The following is a 16,764-nucleotide window of genomic DNA, read 5'->3' on the forward strand; positions in this document are numbered from 1 at the left end:
ACGTGAGAGACTGAGCAGAACTGAGCTGCCATACAAAGACCGCTGGACACTTAATAAATAAAAGATGCTTAAAAGCAACTGGACAGCTTGGGGAACTCCCATCATGCACTGACATCTTTACACTCTTATTGTTTTCATTATAACAACTAGTCAGAGCTGAAACCTGATGGTTTGATATAAACATTTCTCTCACAGAACTTAATGCAAAAAAGAAGCTTAGGTTTGGAAATGGTGGAAAGATAAATAGATTAATTGATTAATCTCAAACAAAGACAAAAGATGTTTTAAATATGTATCACCTGTTTCTCTTGTTTTTAGAGCTTTCTCATTTGTTTGGCTTTGTTCTATTGTGTTTTGTTTTGTTTTGCTCACTGGAGTACTTAGGGAAAATGCCACTGCCTTTCTTGTAATTGGGATGACTGGGGAGTCTAATACAATTTATGCAACAACAATAAAGACATCACAATTTCTTACTCCCTAAAATTGGCATCAGCCCCAAAAGTCCAGTATCAGTCTGGCTCAAGTTTTTACTTTCATATGCAGGTAATCCAACTTCCCACCTTAACATGCCATGTGTTCCTCATGAGGAAGAAAGAAATAAACAAGTATTACAAGTAAATACACAGCAAGAATATCTCTGAGCAAAGACACACACACGCACACACACACACACACACACACACACACACACACACACACACACACACAATTTGGGCAATTCTAATTAATTCCACTTGGAAATGCAAATAAGGAGATTCATCTTTGATTAAGCACGAGTGAAGCTCCTTGTTGGTTTGTAATGTTCTCCTCTCCCAGCCCAGTTGTGGGAAGAAGGATAGGGGGAAAGTATTGGGATACAGAAACTGTAATTAATAAATGTAATTAATGTATCATGTGAGATATTTCTAATTAGCCCCCAGTCCCTCCCCTATTTTGTACCAGATACTGTTTTGGCCTATCTCCCTGATCTGTAGAATTATAGATATAAATAATTACACAGAGACTGGCACTGGGATTCATCCGGCCCCTCAATTTACATAATTAGATTGAGCTAATTAGCATAAATGGTATTAATTACTAAATATTGCCAATCACAAGGCTGGGCTATCTCAATATACTTTTGTTAAATGGAGGAATAAAATTGATAATGATAATCAAATAAAAAGGTTTCAGCCTTTTTTCTTACCTTCACATGAACAGTCTTACTGAGCTGCACCAAAGATCCAGCAGGAGGGTCAGTGCTCAAGGGGTCATCAGCAGAAGTGAAGACTTTATTGAGTCTTATTTATTCACTCAACATATTTGATAGTATATATTGAGAGCCTACTATCCTGTTAAAGTACTGTCACTACTGAGAGTCTTGAAACAGTACTAGAAACCAGTGTACTAGGTACTGGCAGACCACTGCATTTTCACAGCAGTGATATCCGCTATACAGGAACAGTACTCAGCGTTCCTGCTAGGGCTGCAAAAAACGATTTGATTTAATCGATTATAATCCATTACAAAAATAGTTAGCAGCGTCTCCTGAGATGGGGCAATAAACCATCCAATCCTGTTCCTTGTGTAGGTCACGTGACGACGCCGTCTCCTCTCTGGACTAAACATTTAAAAAAAGGTGAAGACGAACACCGCTAATGATACAGCAAAGACAAGTCGTCAAAAGTGGGAGCCTGCAAACTGAACAGCAGCACAACATCCCCCCAATGTGAAGCTGAAGAGAAAATGTGTTGGAGCATTTCTTCCTGGTTTACTGGTGGATTGTTAACAACTTCAGGTTCATAACACAGTGATATTGTGCTGCTGTGTCATGTGAAATCAGCTTTACACGATTTCTCTTTGAGGCTTTAACGTAAAATGATCACACTTTTAACAAAGGAGAGTGTAGAAGTGGTCGAGAGACCTAAAGCCTGAATGAAGAGAGCACCCGTAGCAAACACAAAGCAGTGAAACAAAAACACAAACTGTAACTGGCTTCTCCGGAGTTTGCACAAAATGCACAATGCACAATTTTGTTCTATTCAACAAAAGTCAGCCAATTTATCTAAATTTGATGTGGAAAAAAAACTATTAAATCCATAAGTAGGTTATGAGCCGTATACATTTCCACTTAGTGCTTCTCTAACTAGTTGTATTCTTGCACTAAATCCAGGTCAATTCACTGAATTTGTGTTTTTGTGTTCGGGGATTGTAAATGTTTCATATCCTCTTTTCAGGTAGGTCTCTGCTGAGGTGGGAGGAGTTAGGACAATTCCAAGGGCCCAGCACGTACAAGAGGCCCATATGGAACAGTATTGTTTTTATCATAAGTTATTTATTGTAATTAAAATTATAATTTTATCTATTAAAAAGTTATAAATTAAATAACCTTGTGGTTTGCTATCCTATCTTTGGCGAAATTATCAGAATAGAACGGAAGCGTATTGCTGTCACACCAGAAAAACAGACGATTCAAAAATATAGAATTAGATTAACTCTATTTCCAATTTATAAAGGGACGTATGATGAATGTAACAAATGATCGTGTTTCACTGGGCTGTACTTTCTCCTAGTTTGCTGAAAAGTAATGCATCTTTCCACTAAAGTGAGAAATGTGTGTGATGTCTGGTGCAAAACAATTGTGATCTTATTATCTAATTTATCCCCCCTTTTCCCATGTGATGGGCCGTGCGTGACAGTGGGCAACAGGAACAAAAGGGCTCGTGGACAGACTAGACAACCTCTCATCTTTAGGATTTACTTAAATCAAAACCAAAAGCATATCTAGAATCAGTGTTAATGGTTACAACTTTGTTCTTTGCCAGAATGCAAGTTTTTGTAAGGGTGTACAATACCAGAGAGCAGAGGTACCACAAGGTAACGCTCGTGCTTCCAACACTTCTTAATCAGTTATTACAGCGTAACAATATATATATATATATATATATATATATATAGTCAGCGAGATCCCCCAAGGTTTAAGCCTGTGACACTGTTCAACTCTCCGGGGATCGAAGCTTCATCAGGCGGAAAATCAGGTGATAAGGTACGCCAGCAAAGCAGGAGTGCACAGCACCTGTCCCCAGCCCTAACCGTTAGAGGCAATGACAGACCTCCCCTGCTGATAGAAATAAAATAATCCCCATCTTGCTGGTCCTCAAACCAGCTGTAAACGACATAAGCAGGTTTGTACATTATGCCTGGTGCTCTCCTTTTTCAGTCTAGTAGGCAGTGCAATCATTCACACCCGGTGTTCATCAGTCCATGGCCTGTCTGTCTCAACTTGTTGGTTATTCCTTAATACAAACAGCAATGGTTGGTACTAGCTGCTCCAGACATTTTTAATTGATTTATTTTTCATCTTTTTGATTTTAGTTATTTAATAATAAAATAACTTTTATTTTTGTTATTTATATTTTATAATAAATAGAAAATGTATATTTTATTATATATATATATATTGCTTGTATATTGGTGGCAGCTGCTTCTTATTTATTCATTAAATTGTTTATTTTTTGTTAACTTTTCAATATTATTTTATTATTATTATTATTATTTTCTTCAGACATTAATAAGACTCTGTCAGCTGCTGGGCTTGATTGACAGCAAAAAGCGGAAGTGCCACCAGAGGATCCGCAAAAAAGCAGATGTGCCACCTGAAACGCTGCTCAAGCTGCCGCTGCCCCTTTGAGCCAGGCACTGTCAATAGATCCGTCTGCGGCCTGCAGACTTGGGGGCGTGGTATTGGGGGCGTGGTGTGAGCGTCCTGTTAAACCCCCAAACCGCAATGGGCCAATGGGGGGGATTGTGACGGGTCAAAGTTCATTCGAATAGACGTTTATGGTTGCTGTACTTCCCTAGTCTGCATGCCGAAGTGTCCTTGGGCAAGATACTTTCTAATAGACAAACATAGAATGTCTGTGTTCTCATAGAGAAAGTGCTGCACATTGATAAGTTGCAGATATATTTTGGACAAATACCTGATAGAAGACTGGAATGAATAGTAGCTTGCTGCATGGTTGGGGTGTGGCTCCATCTAGTGTTCTAATAGGACACATTCAGCCCTGCAGGAGGCCTCTCTGTTGCTGGTTGTGTTCAAATCAGCTGATGCTGCACAAGCTTGTCTGATTAGCAGCTACTTAAATTCTGGTGTGTCTGGTGTTCATATTTAATCACTTTATGCTTTGTGCGTTTCACATCCAAGTTCTGAACAAGGTAAAGTGACTCTACTTCTCTACAGGAAACAGGAGAAATGCATCTGTCAATAGGCAGTCAATTTGGGATTGGTTTTTCCTCATTGTTTGTGTTGAATTTGACATGATTTACTGATGGCTGTAACATTTCTGGGAGCTTGAATAGATTTAAGTACCTTTTTGATTTAAAAAAGAAAACATTAATTAATTTGCAATAATTACTCATACTGATTAACAATATTGTATGTAACTAGAATCAATATCATTCATTAAAGAATGAGCAGATGAAATATCGTAGTTAAAATCCAGAAACGGCATTTTATTATGGGGAATATGACTTTTCAAAGCTGGTGAAATGCATGAATAAGGTAAAAAGTGGGAAACATAAATGAAAGTGTCCTTTGTTCATAGCAATATTGTTTTTTTTGTGTGTACTGTAAAGTACTTTAAGTGGTGGACAAGACTGGAGAAGTGCTATATAAATACATTCCATTTACCATTCCTGCCATATGTCTGCTATGAAGAAGTCTGTAGAGGCTGAAGTGTTTGGTTTTTGTTCCTTCTGATTAATGAGTAGCTTGTAAAAACTTCTACCAATGTGGTGAAGTTTATCCATATTTGTTGAAGGGCTAGCAATATTCTCTTCTTAATCAACAAATCACATGTGCAGGGTTTAACCAATGCATGTCAGTCTGATAATGTATTCCTCTCTGCTGTAGAACTCCATTGCTCATTTAAAACCCAACAACTGAGCTTCAGTGATTCACTGGTTGATGTATTCCTTTTTATTACCATTGTACATGTACAATGTAGATTATTTTGACACGGCCCTACAGTGAATTGTCCTTCTGCACAAATACAACTATGGATTATGTGAACCACTTTGTTGGACCATTAGAGGGGAACGGTTTTTAAACAACTTACATTCTGCAGTTCGACTGTCAAGTGTATCATGCTCCTTTTTTAGCTCATGTTGAATGTGAGTTTTGTGCCCCCTGCTATGGATGCACAACAGACTAAGACCATCTTCCTCAACCACCTTGTATAGGTTGAATATGACTCTTCCAGGACCAAATGGAGGGAGCCTACACTTCGGCGCTAACTGTGCCGTACCAAACTCTGGGCCGCAGGATCCAGGACTGCACAGCAACAGTCAAGACCCTGGACCTTCATTTCATCCCCAACACCATGTCTCTGCACGCCCTTTCTTCTACATTCATCCTCCACCTCCACCCCCTTTCCTCCAATACCAGTGGCCCATGCCCTTCTCATATAACCCATTTGCTGGCTATCCAGGCATGGGTAAGTTATTTGTGGGTTTTTTTTTAATTTTTTTGGTCAACTTTTAGCATTATTAAGGTGAAAGCTTTTTTTTTTTTTTTTCAACAAAGTCTATATTAATGTTGATATTGTGAATAATTTTAAACATGAGCAAACCTCTCGTTCACTTGACTAAAATGTGTCTACCTTTCAGGCTATGGTATGGTCATGCCCTCATTTCCCCCTCCCCCCTACATGGATCCTTCAGCCTACCTTCTTCCCCAGCCTCATATCCAAGCAGTTGACTACAGACGGTTGCTCCACCCCCAGGTCCATGCTCCCAGTGCTCCCTTCCACAACCCAAACCAGACCCGCAGAACTCGCCCCCCACATACAGTACAGTACAGAGAAACCATGAACTCTGAGGTCCAGACAGAGCCCACACACAGAGAGGCGGGTGGTTATGGTGGAGGAAGCCCACTTGCCAGCTCAGATTCTGGTAATGGAACAACCTCAAACTCTCCATCTTCAAGCTCCAGTCCCCTAAAAAGAGACCCTGCCAGTGTTGAGAATCACAACTTGCCTAGCAGTAATGCAGAGGACTTCCAGCTTAACAAGGCCAGTAAAAGTATCACGGTGAAACATGGGAGCAACATCCCACATCCTACGAAGACTGTCCATTCATGTATCAGAGAAACTCAAGAAACACAAAAGAGCTGTACAGATACTATTTGTCAGGAGACTGTTCCCCCTTGCAGAAGCGCTCACTGTAATATGTGGTCAGTGAGTTCTTCGGATAGTATGGTCCCTATCTGTAGCTCTTCTCAAGAAGAGAATGAGGTTGCCAAAGAGAGGCGTGTCTCTATTCCTGACATTCTGATGAGTTGGGGAGGTGGGACTCCACAATGCAAAGTGATAAAAATGACAGACAAGATGCTGCCTCATTGCAACCACCAGGTGTCGTCACAAACTGAATTGGAGCATGAAAGGCCTCTTCACCGGAGCCCGACTGTGACTCAGGATGCTCCAGTGATGACTGACAGTACTCATGGTAATGATGCCGTGGGTATCTTGAGTTCAAAGGCCAGTGAAACATTTTTTAAGATCCTCAAACTACCTAAGATCTCAGATGAGCAAGAAGATGGCAATGAGACCAATCTAGAGGAAGACACTCCAGAAGTCAGTCACAATGAAATGCCTTTTAATAGCTACAGGATGAGGAGAAAAATGAACGAGTCTGTTTGGTCTGTGGAGTCTCTACCTCTCTTTGCCCCCTCTAAGGAGTGGCTACTGCAGAATGGCATGCTAGAACCTGACGTAATTGTTGAGATGACAGAGGAAGCTGAAAATTGCGGACAGTCAGGAGAAAGTGACGACCTAATTGTCCAAGCTGGTAAGATGAAGCAGCATTGCAGGACTCCACCAAAGGTGCCAGAGTTGGATTATGAAATGTATGCTTCTGAAATGAAAGGACCAACACAAGGCCAATGCATAACTCCAGAAAACGTTCCCTTGATTACCATGACTGGCCTGCAGAACAAAATAAAATCTCCCCTCACTGCCAAGGATGTGGATGAAAATGGGTCTTCTGAACCTGAGGCTAATCGAAGCCCAAACCAGGAACCTCTTATTGTAAATGGGCAAAAGGAGAGAAGCCCCTGTCCTCTTGCACTTGAGGCAGTGCTCCTCTTGAACCCTACAGTGAGAAAGGAAATCTCTTTTGCAGATCACCTGATTGTACAAAACGTAGTAGACATTGAGGTGGCGGATGAAACACGTGGGAACGAAGAAGTCAGTCGTCTGGGAAATGAGCAGTTGTGTGTACCAGTGGCTAAACCGATTATGACTGAAGTGTCTCCATCAAAGGGACATTTAGTGGATTGTGGCATTCAGTGTACTGAGTTACAGGAGCGGTGTCCTTGTAGAGAGGTGATGGATGACATGGAAACAAAAAGAAGGCATCGCTTAAAATATTCAGGTGCTCTCCACCTTTATTCAACAATGAATGATTTAGCTGTGTCATTATCCGGAGTGTACTTTAACTGTTACTTGTCTCATAGATGTGAAGATGGCAAACAATGGACAGGATGAAGGATTTGGAGGACACATGCAGAGAAACCAGAAGAGGCATTACCAGCGGAGGAACAAGGTTTCAGGTAATCTATGTAATTGAGAATGAATGCAGGCAATACTAAAATATGTTCAGATAATAAATCAGATAGTTGGCTCTGTTGGTGATTAGTCAGCTTTCAGGAAGCACCTCAGGTCTTGATTGTTCAGAGGGAAAGTACAAGGATTTTGAGGCATCTCGTTTGTTCAGAAAATGGAGCAATACAATTTTTTTTTTTTTTTTTTTTTTTTTTTTTCTTCTCTCTCAAGTGAATGCAATAGCTTGCAGCACAAATCAATTTATATACATCCTCACTCACAGAAACCATCTTACTGAAGAACACATTTTTTGGACCTTGTTTTAAACTGAATCATCTTGTATCTACAGAAGAGTACGGCCGGCAGCATGAAGCTTTCAGCGGCTACTATGGCAAATCTGGAAAATCGAGAGGTGACAATCACAGCGTGAACGTAATTGGTGTTGAAATGGGTGATGGTGATGATTCAGTGCAGATAAATGTGTTAGGCTTTCATGCCAACTGCTGGTATTGGAGAGAAATATTATTATGTTTTTGTGGAAACCAAACATTCACACAGATTAAATGAACTCCAAATTGCTAATGGATGTTCTTAACCGGAGTTTCTATTGCTGTTCCCCTAATTTAGCTGCACGACATTTCTTTAATGTAACGATGCTCATAATATAAATGCATTCCACCAGAAACCACAAACACCTTAAGCCTTGATGGGCTGTCTGAAATAACTTGTCAGTCACCCAACTGTATTGTGTCAACACAGAGGCATGCATTGCTTTCTTCTTTTTTTTTCATGTCTTTCCCACACTTTTAGGATGCTACTTCAAGATTTAATTACAATGTTTTAAGACTTGTACTGTTTTACCCACTCCCTAACCTAATGTATTGATGTAATGTATTTAAGACTTAACAGAAGTAAACAGGCTTTCTTTGCTTCTGTTGCCTCTTCCAGGTGGAAATGGAAGGAATACAAGGTGCTGAGTACTGACCAGTCAAGACAACACTTTTTTTTTTTTTTTTAAGAATCAATTTATTCAATATAGAATATCCAATTTAATATAAGGCGTTTTTTCAATAAATGTATTTGATATTAATGTTCTTGCATTTTGTTTCTTTATTTTCAATACATGTCTAAAACTTGGGTGGGTTATCTTCCTCCCTCCAACTTACACAGAAATTCTGCTGCATTTACATGGCACCCTATAACTTCAGAGCTGATTATTTAAAGTGGTACAAGTATTGTATAATGACAATATTTCACACTTTAATGTCTACATCATCATCTCTCTGATGGAAGGAATGGAATCTGAGGAAAAACAAACCAATTCCAAATATCTATAACTAATACAAGGGTTGACATACAGTTAAAAATGAACAGATCCATTAAGTTAATCAAAATTACATCACGTTTACATTGATGGGTCTGTAGATGGAGAGAAAATTGGTGTAAATGGCTTAAGCTGTTTGTTCAAAGTTGGAACTGGGTCCTACACTACCCCTCGCGCATAGAGATGTCTGACAGCATGAAGATTTAAGTAATTTAAATCTTAAGTGAGCAGAGTTGGAAGTAATATTAGACTGAAGATGGGCTGTATGAACAGTTGTCTCCTGTACTCAGACTTCAGACTGAAATGAGACCAGACCATGTCACATTAGCAGATCATTCCAGACCATTATCCAGCTGGGCCATCTCATCCAACATGAGGTCAATAGATGCGTTGGACTTTATGCAGCTCTGTGTAGTGTTGACTTAACGTGATGCATGCTGGTCCTAAATAATACATGCTGGTCAGAAGTTTTGTCAACGTCATCCAGTGCTGTAAAATGTCACCCTGCAGGTAACGTCACCTTAAAACATCGCTGGAGTGAGCCGGCTGCAGCCAGACTGCCAGCTGCAACACTTTGGGGCCAACACTGTGACAACACAATTCTGTTCTGATTGGTGGGGGCTTCACTGCCATGCATGTGTTTTCTGCTCCATATCCATAAACCTAAGGTGCTGAAAGCTGAATCTACTTTATCTACCTAATAATATCCTATATAAGAACTTCATCCACCTCTTATCTCATACTTAAAAGAATGATATATTCTATATGTAGCCGAGTGGGGAAAATGTGACTTCTTATTATTGGTTTTGAGTCACCCCTGTTATTGCTAAGGAAAAAGGATCCAAAGTCCTCTGTGCCCTGAAAGAGAGAGAGAAAAAGAAACAATGACAGTGAAGAATATTGTTTGGGAACAATAGTCTGTATGGGTGGGGAAAGAAGGTGGTAGGAGAAAAATTAAGAAAAAGAGAACATTTTGAGAAATGTTGTGAAAATGGAAAAAATCGAGAATTGAAGCTGATCCTGGTGCCTGTCAGAAGTTAGGGATGCAGTTTATTGTATTAATTTGAGTATTACGACCAAAATGACACTTTGCTGGAGTAGGGCATAAGCAGCTGTGGATCCAAAGGTCTTCGGATCAATTCCCGTCTGCAACATGTCTGTTTACCCAAACTGTTACCTAGTATTATGAATCTTTCAAATGTCACTTAGTCACTTCATATTTGATACAAATAGAACAGTTACTCATTGAAAATACCACAGAGCCAAATGGTAAAAAGTTGTTTGTAATGCTTACATAGCGATGTGATTGTTGTTAATGAAATAATATAATAAATGTGTTTATAGCAATGTAAATCACATTAACAATCACTAGTTACACCTACACATTATTTTTTGTTTATTTGACTAGAATGGTATTTTCTAATTGAAAAGAATGTATATAATTTTACTATGTGTATATATATATATACGTGGTTTTTGGCCAGGTGTTATGGAGTGTGATACAGATGAGAGTCCTCCTGGTTGTGGTGTCAATGAAGATGACTGTTATGACTCTGAGTCATAATGTGTGAATGTGTGATTTAAGTTGTTGTTCTCCCTCCCTGCCTAAGGGTGGTGCTGTTCACCTCTGTTTTGATTGAAATGGAGGCTGATGGAGCTCACTTTAAAAAGCTCACCTGCAGATGCCGGTTTGCCTTCGCCTTTTTCCTGGCTCCCAACACGACAGTGTCTTCTACGCTGTAACCTGTCGGTGATGTGCTGTTCTGTGATCGCTGTGTTGTCTGATTATCTTCTGTTTAAAGCCTTTAAATAATATTCTGAATAGAGCAGTTCTGGTAGCTGTAGGGGTGAGAAGCCCTTTTTGATTTTGCACAACTTTTCTCCGGTTTATGATAGGGAGGAGGGTAAGATCCCTGTGTTTTCTTTTCGTTATTTTTGGAAATAGGTAATTTAGTTGAGATTATAGATTGTTTTGTTTGTTGTTTTGGCTGTGCTCTTCCTGAGAGGAATAATTCCTTTTGAATGGCTGAAAGGAATTATGAAGTGGGTAATCGAGAACTCCTCGCGGTCAAAGTTGCTCTGGAGGAATGGAGACATTGATTGAAGGGAGCAGAGCAACCTTTTCTGGTGTGGACTGACCATAAAAACCTGGAGTATATCCAGGTGGGCCCATTTCTTTAATAGATTCCAATTCACACTTTCATTCCGACCAGGCTCTAAAAATGTTGTTTAAACCTGACTGTGTTCAAGAACCCCACCTCGATTCTACCTGCTTCCTGCTTTATTGGAGCCATCACATCGGACATTGAAAAAAGGGTCTCTGATTCTAATGTGGGGTTCAAGTACCACCTGGCTGCGCCCCTAACTGTCTAACCCCCTTTACGCTCTCAGGTCATCCACTGGTGCCACACCATCCGGATCTCCTGCCACCCCGGCATCCACAGAACTATGTGAATCATTGAACAGCGCTTTTGGTGGCAATCCATGGAGAAGGACGTTAAAGAGAATGTGTCTGCTTACCAAGTTTGTGTATGGAACATGTCATCTCATTCGCCTCCGTCTGGTCTCCTGTGTCCACTTCAGCCCCTGGTCAGACATCTCCCTGGACTTCGTGACTGGCTTACCCCTCTCTGAAGGTAACACCACGGTGCTCACTGTTGTGGACAGAGCTTCTAAAATGGTTCACTTTATCCCACAACCCAAACTTCCCTCCACCAAGAAGAAGGCAGGGGATATGCAGTTTCATGTGTTGCGTCTTCATGGATTCCCTAGGGATGTGGTATCTGAAGAGGGGCCCCAGTTCATCTCAAAGTTGTGGAAGGAGTTCTGCACACTGCTGGGAGCTTCAGTCAGTCTCTCCTCTGGATATCACCCCCAATCCAATGGCCATACTGAGCAGATAAACCAGCAGCTTGAGACCGGACACCGCTGCCTGGTGGCCCAAAATCCCCCCTCCTGGAGCAAACATTCCATCTGGTTAGAGTATGCACACAACACGCTCCCCTACTCATCCTCTGGTGTCTCCCCCTTCCAGTGCGCCTACGGGTACCAGCCTCCTCTGTTTCCGGACCTAGAGACACAGTCCAGCATTCCTTCGACCCGGGCCCTTGTCCGGCGTTGTCGCAAGATCTGGGATGGGGCAAGACGGATGTTTCTTCGCTCCTCTGCGTAATACAAAAGGACGGTTGACCGCAGGAGAACTGTGTCACAGACCTACTCACCTGGACAACGGGTCTGGCTGTCCACCTGTGACTTACCTCTGAGAGATGAATCTCGAAAGCTGGCTCCGCGTTTCGTGGGCCCCTTCCCTATCTCCAACGTGGTTCATCCAGTCGCCGTTCGTCTTCAGCTGCCTCGGACCATGAAGATCCACCCCACGTTCCACGTCTCTCGTATCAAGCCAGCCAGAGAAAGCCCTCTTGACCTATTAACCCTGTGTGTCCTCCCTCAGGTTGCCTTTTCTTCCTGCCGTGATTCCTTTTTGCCTGCTCCTTTTGATACTGTTGCCTTGTGTCTTGACTAGCCGTGTACCGACCTGGACTTAAATAAAACCACCTTTTCTGCCACTCTGCCTTGTGAATCGTGCATTCTTGGGTCCTCCATCTCCTGGTTTCTGATAGAGGCAGTCTGTGAAGTGTCTGTCAGTAAGCCGGCTCCTGTACTTTGATTTGATTATTATCATATGTGAAAACACCATTTCACAGAGGTAAGTGGAACCAAAATAGGCCCTCACTCTTGGTGTACATGCAGTGAGGAGAGGAAACTTCTACTACTTCTCTGCGGACAAGTCCCCAAAAGTCACTGTCCCTTGATCTGGCTTTCAGCTCTGTCATTTTGCAAATCAACCATCTCCATGACAACTCCACATGGCAAAGCAAATACTTGCTGGAATTTGGCTGCTACTTGTTCTATTTCAATGGGGAGAAATGGATTTGACACAAATACAGACATATCTTCCATGATGTGAGCACAGTACTGCTCAGGGTGAAAAGCATACTCTGTAAGCGGCATCGAGCTCATCCAATAACACCTTGCTGAAGTGCTTTTGCTCTAATCGAGTTTATCAGTTGGTCATTACATGAGAAAAGTCCATGACCTTCAAAATCAGGGTCATTACGGCACAATTCTATAAAACCAGAGAGCACACCGCGCATTGCGCAAATACAACTAGCTGAACTGTGTCCATTATATCCAGAGATTCATCAAACTGTAGGGAAAAATATTCAGTGACAAGTCTGACTTTAACACTTGTTGATCCACGTCCTCAGAACATTTATTTTTTTCTATTAATTTTGGGAGCTACAGGGAAGTCTCAAAGATCTCAGCCAAGCCAGCTAACTAAACACACTACTGCATATCACCGCTGAGTGCAGTATATCGACGTGGAGAGGGAGAGAGAGAGGGGTTGGCGACCACATCATTGGTGACTATTTTATATATATTAGGGCTGTCAAACGATTCCGATTTTTAATCAGATTAATCACAGGGTTTTAACGGATGACAGCTTGCAGTCAATGGTGGGATGTAACTAAGTACATTTACTTGGTACTGTACTTAAATACTTTTTTTCATGTATCTACTCTTTACTTAAGTAGATTTATTTGCAGGTACTTTTCAGTTTTACACCACTACATATATATATATATAAAAACATGTGTGCTTTCTACTCTATGTAATGCATTGCATTACATGTTTAAATTTTTTTACATATATATTTTTAGAAGTAATAGAAAGGGGAACTGGTCCATTGATCCAATCAGAGGGGACATGTAACATTAGACCCCGTCTCCTGCAGCACTTTCCCTTTTTGTCTATTTATTTATAATTTTACTTTAGTAAAATGTTTGAGTACTTCCTTCACCACTGCTCACACTGTTAGTGAGTGAGTGTCTGCCAGGCTCCAAACAATCATCAATGCTTTGGTGATCACTTCGAGGTATCTTTAGAGTTTCAGCATGGAGTGTGACTGGATTGCATCATATTAGAAGCCTCTGTGCTCTGGTGTTCTCTTAATAAAACTAGTAGCAGTGCAGTGTGTAAGGGTTAGGGGGCTATGATTGTGTGAGCAGAATTAGTGTATGATTACATTTAAAGTAGGAGCAAGAGTAGAAATCAAACAGCAAAAAAACACAACACTATCATCAGCAACCGGATATGACTCAATATGAACAGCAGTCTGAGATGTGTTTACCTTTATATAAAGTCTACGGGGTTTACAGACATATTAACAATTGATTTAGACTTTGACACAATGGAATACAAACAACAGTACACTCCTGTGCCAGTAGGTGTCTCTGTAAGACTATGAATACCATAGACACACTGCAGCAAAGAAGTAGGAATGCGTATGTATAACAGGCTGTGTTTTAGTAAATCCATGAAGCTAAACCAAGCCCTAATGTCGAACGGTTAAATTCATACCAGCCCTTCTAAAGCTCTCAATGACACATTATTATTATTATTTGTTCAATCTGTTCTTTTAAAGCTTCAAACATTTTACCTCAGTAACTAGAGTTGCAATTTTTGCCTCATGACTTTACATAGCTACATGATTGTCCATCCACCCCTCTGGAGCCTATCCCATCATGCATTGAGTTAGAGTGAGGGCACACCCTGGTCAGGTCACCGATCCACGTGGACGTGACTGAAGGTCATCAACTATCTTAATCACATCTGGTTGTTTAGGTTTTATTGAAAAAAATCACCTGTATTTAATATCTAAGAGCAAATGTAATGCACTAGTGGAGATCATTAAAGTTTAATTTAATATTGTTACAAGGCTATTTGTAGTTCACCATTTTCATGAAGCAATTAATGCTTGATTGTTTAATTTAAACGTCAGCTTTCAGTCAAATGCATGGCAGAATAAAATAGTACACATCACGTCCGGCAACAAGAGAGTGTCTATAATATGTGTGTGTGTGTGTGTTCTTGTTTTTGTCATCTCTTCAGGACCTTTTCCTTCATAAACACTTGTCAGGACCAGTGGACCTCATAGGGATCTAAACCTGTTCCTAATGAGGCAAAACATCAATTCTGAGGTCCTGGTTGAGGTTAGTGATCAGATGTGAACTGTGGTTCGGTTAAGGTTAGTTTTTTGGCATGAATTGGTCATGGTCTAGGTTTTGGTTAGGCTGTCCACAATGAATGGAAGTCAATGCAAAGTCCTAATAAAGATAGCGGCACAAACCTGTGTGTGTGTGTGTGTTTTCATCCATTCCTGGGGTGCAGTGGAACATCCATGGAGCTGATAGGAGGTGAAGTGTAATTGTGTCAGAGCAAAGACCCAGAAAATACAGAGACAGACAGAGAGAGAGAGAGAGAGAGAGAGAGAGAGAGAGTTCCCTCAACATCCTAAAGTTAGCTAAATGTCATCCATTTTGTTATTTTGTAGATCAGACAGAATGATGCAGAATATTCCTATTTCATCTCCTTCCTGCTTGAACATGTTCCAGTTATAAGACTGTTGTTGGAACTGATAATATGTTATCATTATCATCCATACATTTGATGATTAAAAGATAAATAAAATAATGAGTGAAATCAAAATGTATTTATTTATTTTCCTGTTTCCCTCCCCCACAATGATTTGCTGTGTCTTCAGATTGAACTGCCAACCCTCTGATCACATGCCTGATTTAAACAGAGACTTTTTTATCTCAGCAGGCATAGTGGTGGGTAGATGATGAGTGCATTTTCATTTTTTTGGTGAACTATCCCTTTAACCTTTTTTGCTGGATTCACTTTGGAGACACAGAACACAGATGAATGTTTAAAAGGGTTTATTATAACAAAGTGTATTTGAATATTGATTCCGAACTGAGAGAGTGAGAGTGATCTCTGTCCACACGTTATGCTCCAGATCAGTTTTAACATGCCTGAAAATGCATATCATGTGACCAGACATTGGGCATGCGTGTGCCGGTGTGAACAGGAATTGCTTAAATAATGGCTCGTCAGTTGTAAGCAGTTGTATTATTGCAAAAAATACAGAATTTAATTGCAGCAACACAATCAGCAACACTTTTCCATGTTGTGTTCTACACTGGTAGCCAAGGCTATTGCCAATTGTTTTCTTCCTGAATGGGGGCATGTGATTGGAGCCGGATGAATCAGCGAAAGTTTAAAAAAGAGCAACCAGTTGTAAGAATCTATGGCATTGTTTCCAAACATCTCAGTTTCTGCTCGTCCAGATTAAAACGCTTCCCTAGAGTTTTCAAACAAAGACAGGGCCAGCGTCTCGTAGTAGTGTGGATGTTGCCTCAGGCAGATCCTTGGTTTTGGAGCTGAACTGTTTCTCTTGGTTCCAAAAAGGGATTTGGAGGAGAGGTAGTTGTAGAACTGAGGTTACAAACTGAATGAGGCTGGACATAGTGAACCTCATAGGATAAACCTGCACATTAAGTTTACAATTAAGTTCATGTTAACATTTAATTTTTCAAATTTAAGATTACATTTGAATGTAATTTTTGCTCACAAACCAATTTCTATTCACCTCACTCCTATTGTGCTGCAGCAGATGTCTCAAAGACAGACATCTCAAAACACCAAATAAAACCAAAACCCTTGACTAATGATCTGGTCTTTTATACAGCAGCTTAATACAAGGAAACAGTGTTTATCATGAAAAATGTGAGAACAATTGCAGCAATCTTCCCTTTCCCACACTCTTATTAATTCACAAATCTGATTTAGATTCTCGGCCTTGACGAGGACAACCTTGCAGATTTTCTAAGCTGCATGAGAATGTCCTGATTTTAAATAACATTCATGCTGTATCGATCCCCTTCTGTCTGAGGAAATATAAAATACTATAAATAAAGAAGGAGGGTTGAAAAGGACGAGATGGGGGCTCCAGAT

General features: G+C 40.5%; 1 protein-coding gene across 1 annotated transcript; it reads left to right on the forward strand.

The window, feature by feature from the left end:
- Positions 1-4,149: 4,149 nt before the first annotated feature.
- On the forward strand, positions 4,150-8,670 carry LOC117777764. The gene is made up of 6 exons (XM_034612703.1): positions 4,150-4,194; positions 5,221-5,474; positions 5,647-7,410; positions 7,493-7,588; positions 7,930-7,992; positions 8,529-8,670. Exons 2-6 carry the CDS (start codon positions 5,228-5,230, stop codon positions 8,555-8,557), a joined length of 2,199 nt encoding a protein of 732 aa, XP_034468594.1. The 5' UTR covers positions 4,150-4,194; positions 5,221-5,227; the 3' UTR covers positions 8,558-8,670.
- Positions 8,671-16,764: the final 8,094 nt, after the last annotated feature.

This window comes from Hippoglossus hippoglossus, chromosome 17, assembly GCF_009819705.1.
Source record: "Hippoglossus hippoglossus isolate fHipHip1 chromosome 17, fHipHip1.pri, whole genome shotgun sequence".
In the NCBI taxonomy this organism is placed as follows: Eukaryota; Metazoa; Chordata; class Actinopteri; order Pleuronectiformes; family Pleuronectidae; genus Hippoglossus; species Hippoglossus hippoglossus.

Coding starts and splice junctions, on each gene's coding strand:
- LOC117777764 (XM_034612703.1), top strand. CDS start 5,228: ATGACTCTTCCAGGACCAAATGGAGGGAGCCTACACTTCGGCGCTAAC. Junction 5,475..5,646: donor TGCTGGCTATCCAGGCATGG/GTAAGTTATTTG, acceptor TCTACCTTTCAG/GCTATGGTATGGTCATGCCC. Junction 7,411..7,492: donor GCATCGCTTAAAATATTCAG/GTGCTCTCCACC, acceptor CTTGTCTCATAG/ATGTGAAGATGGCAAACAAT.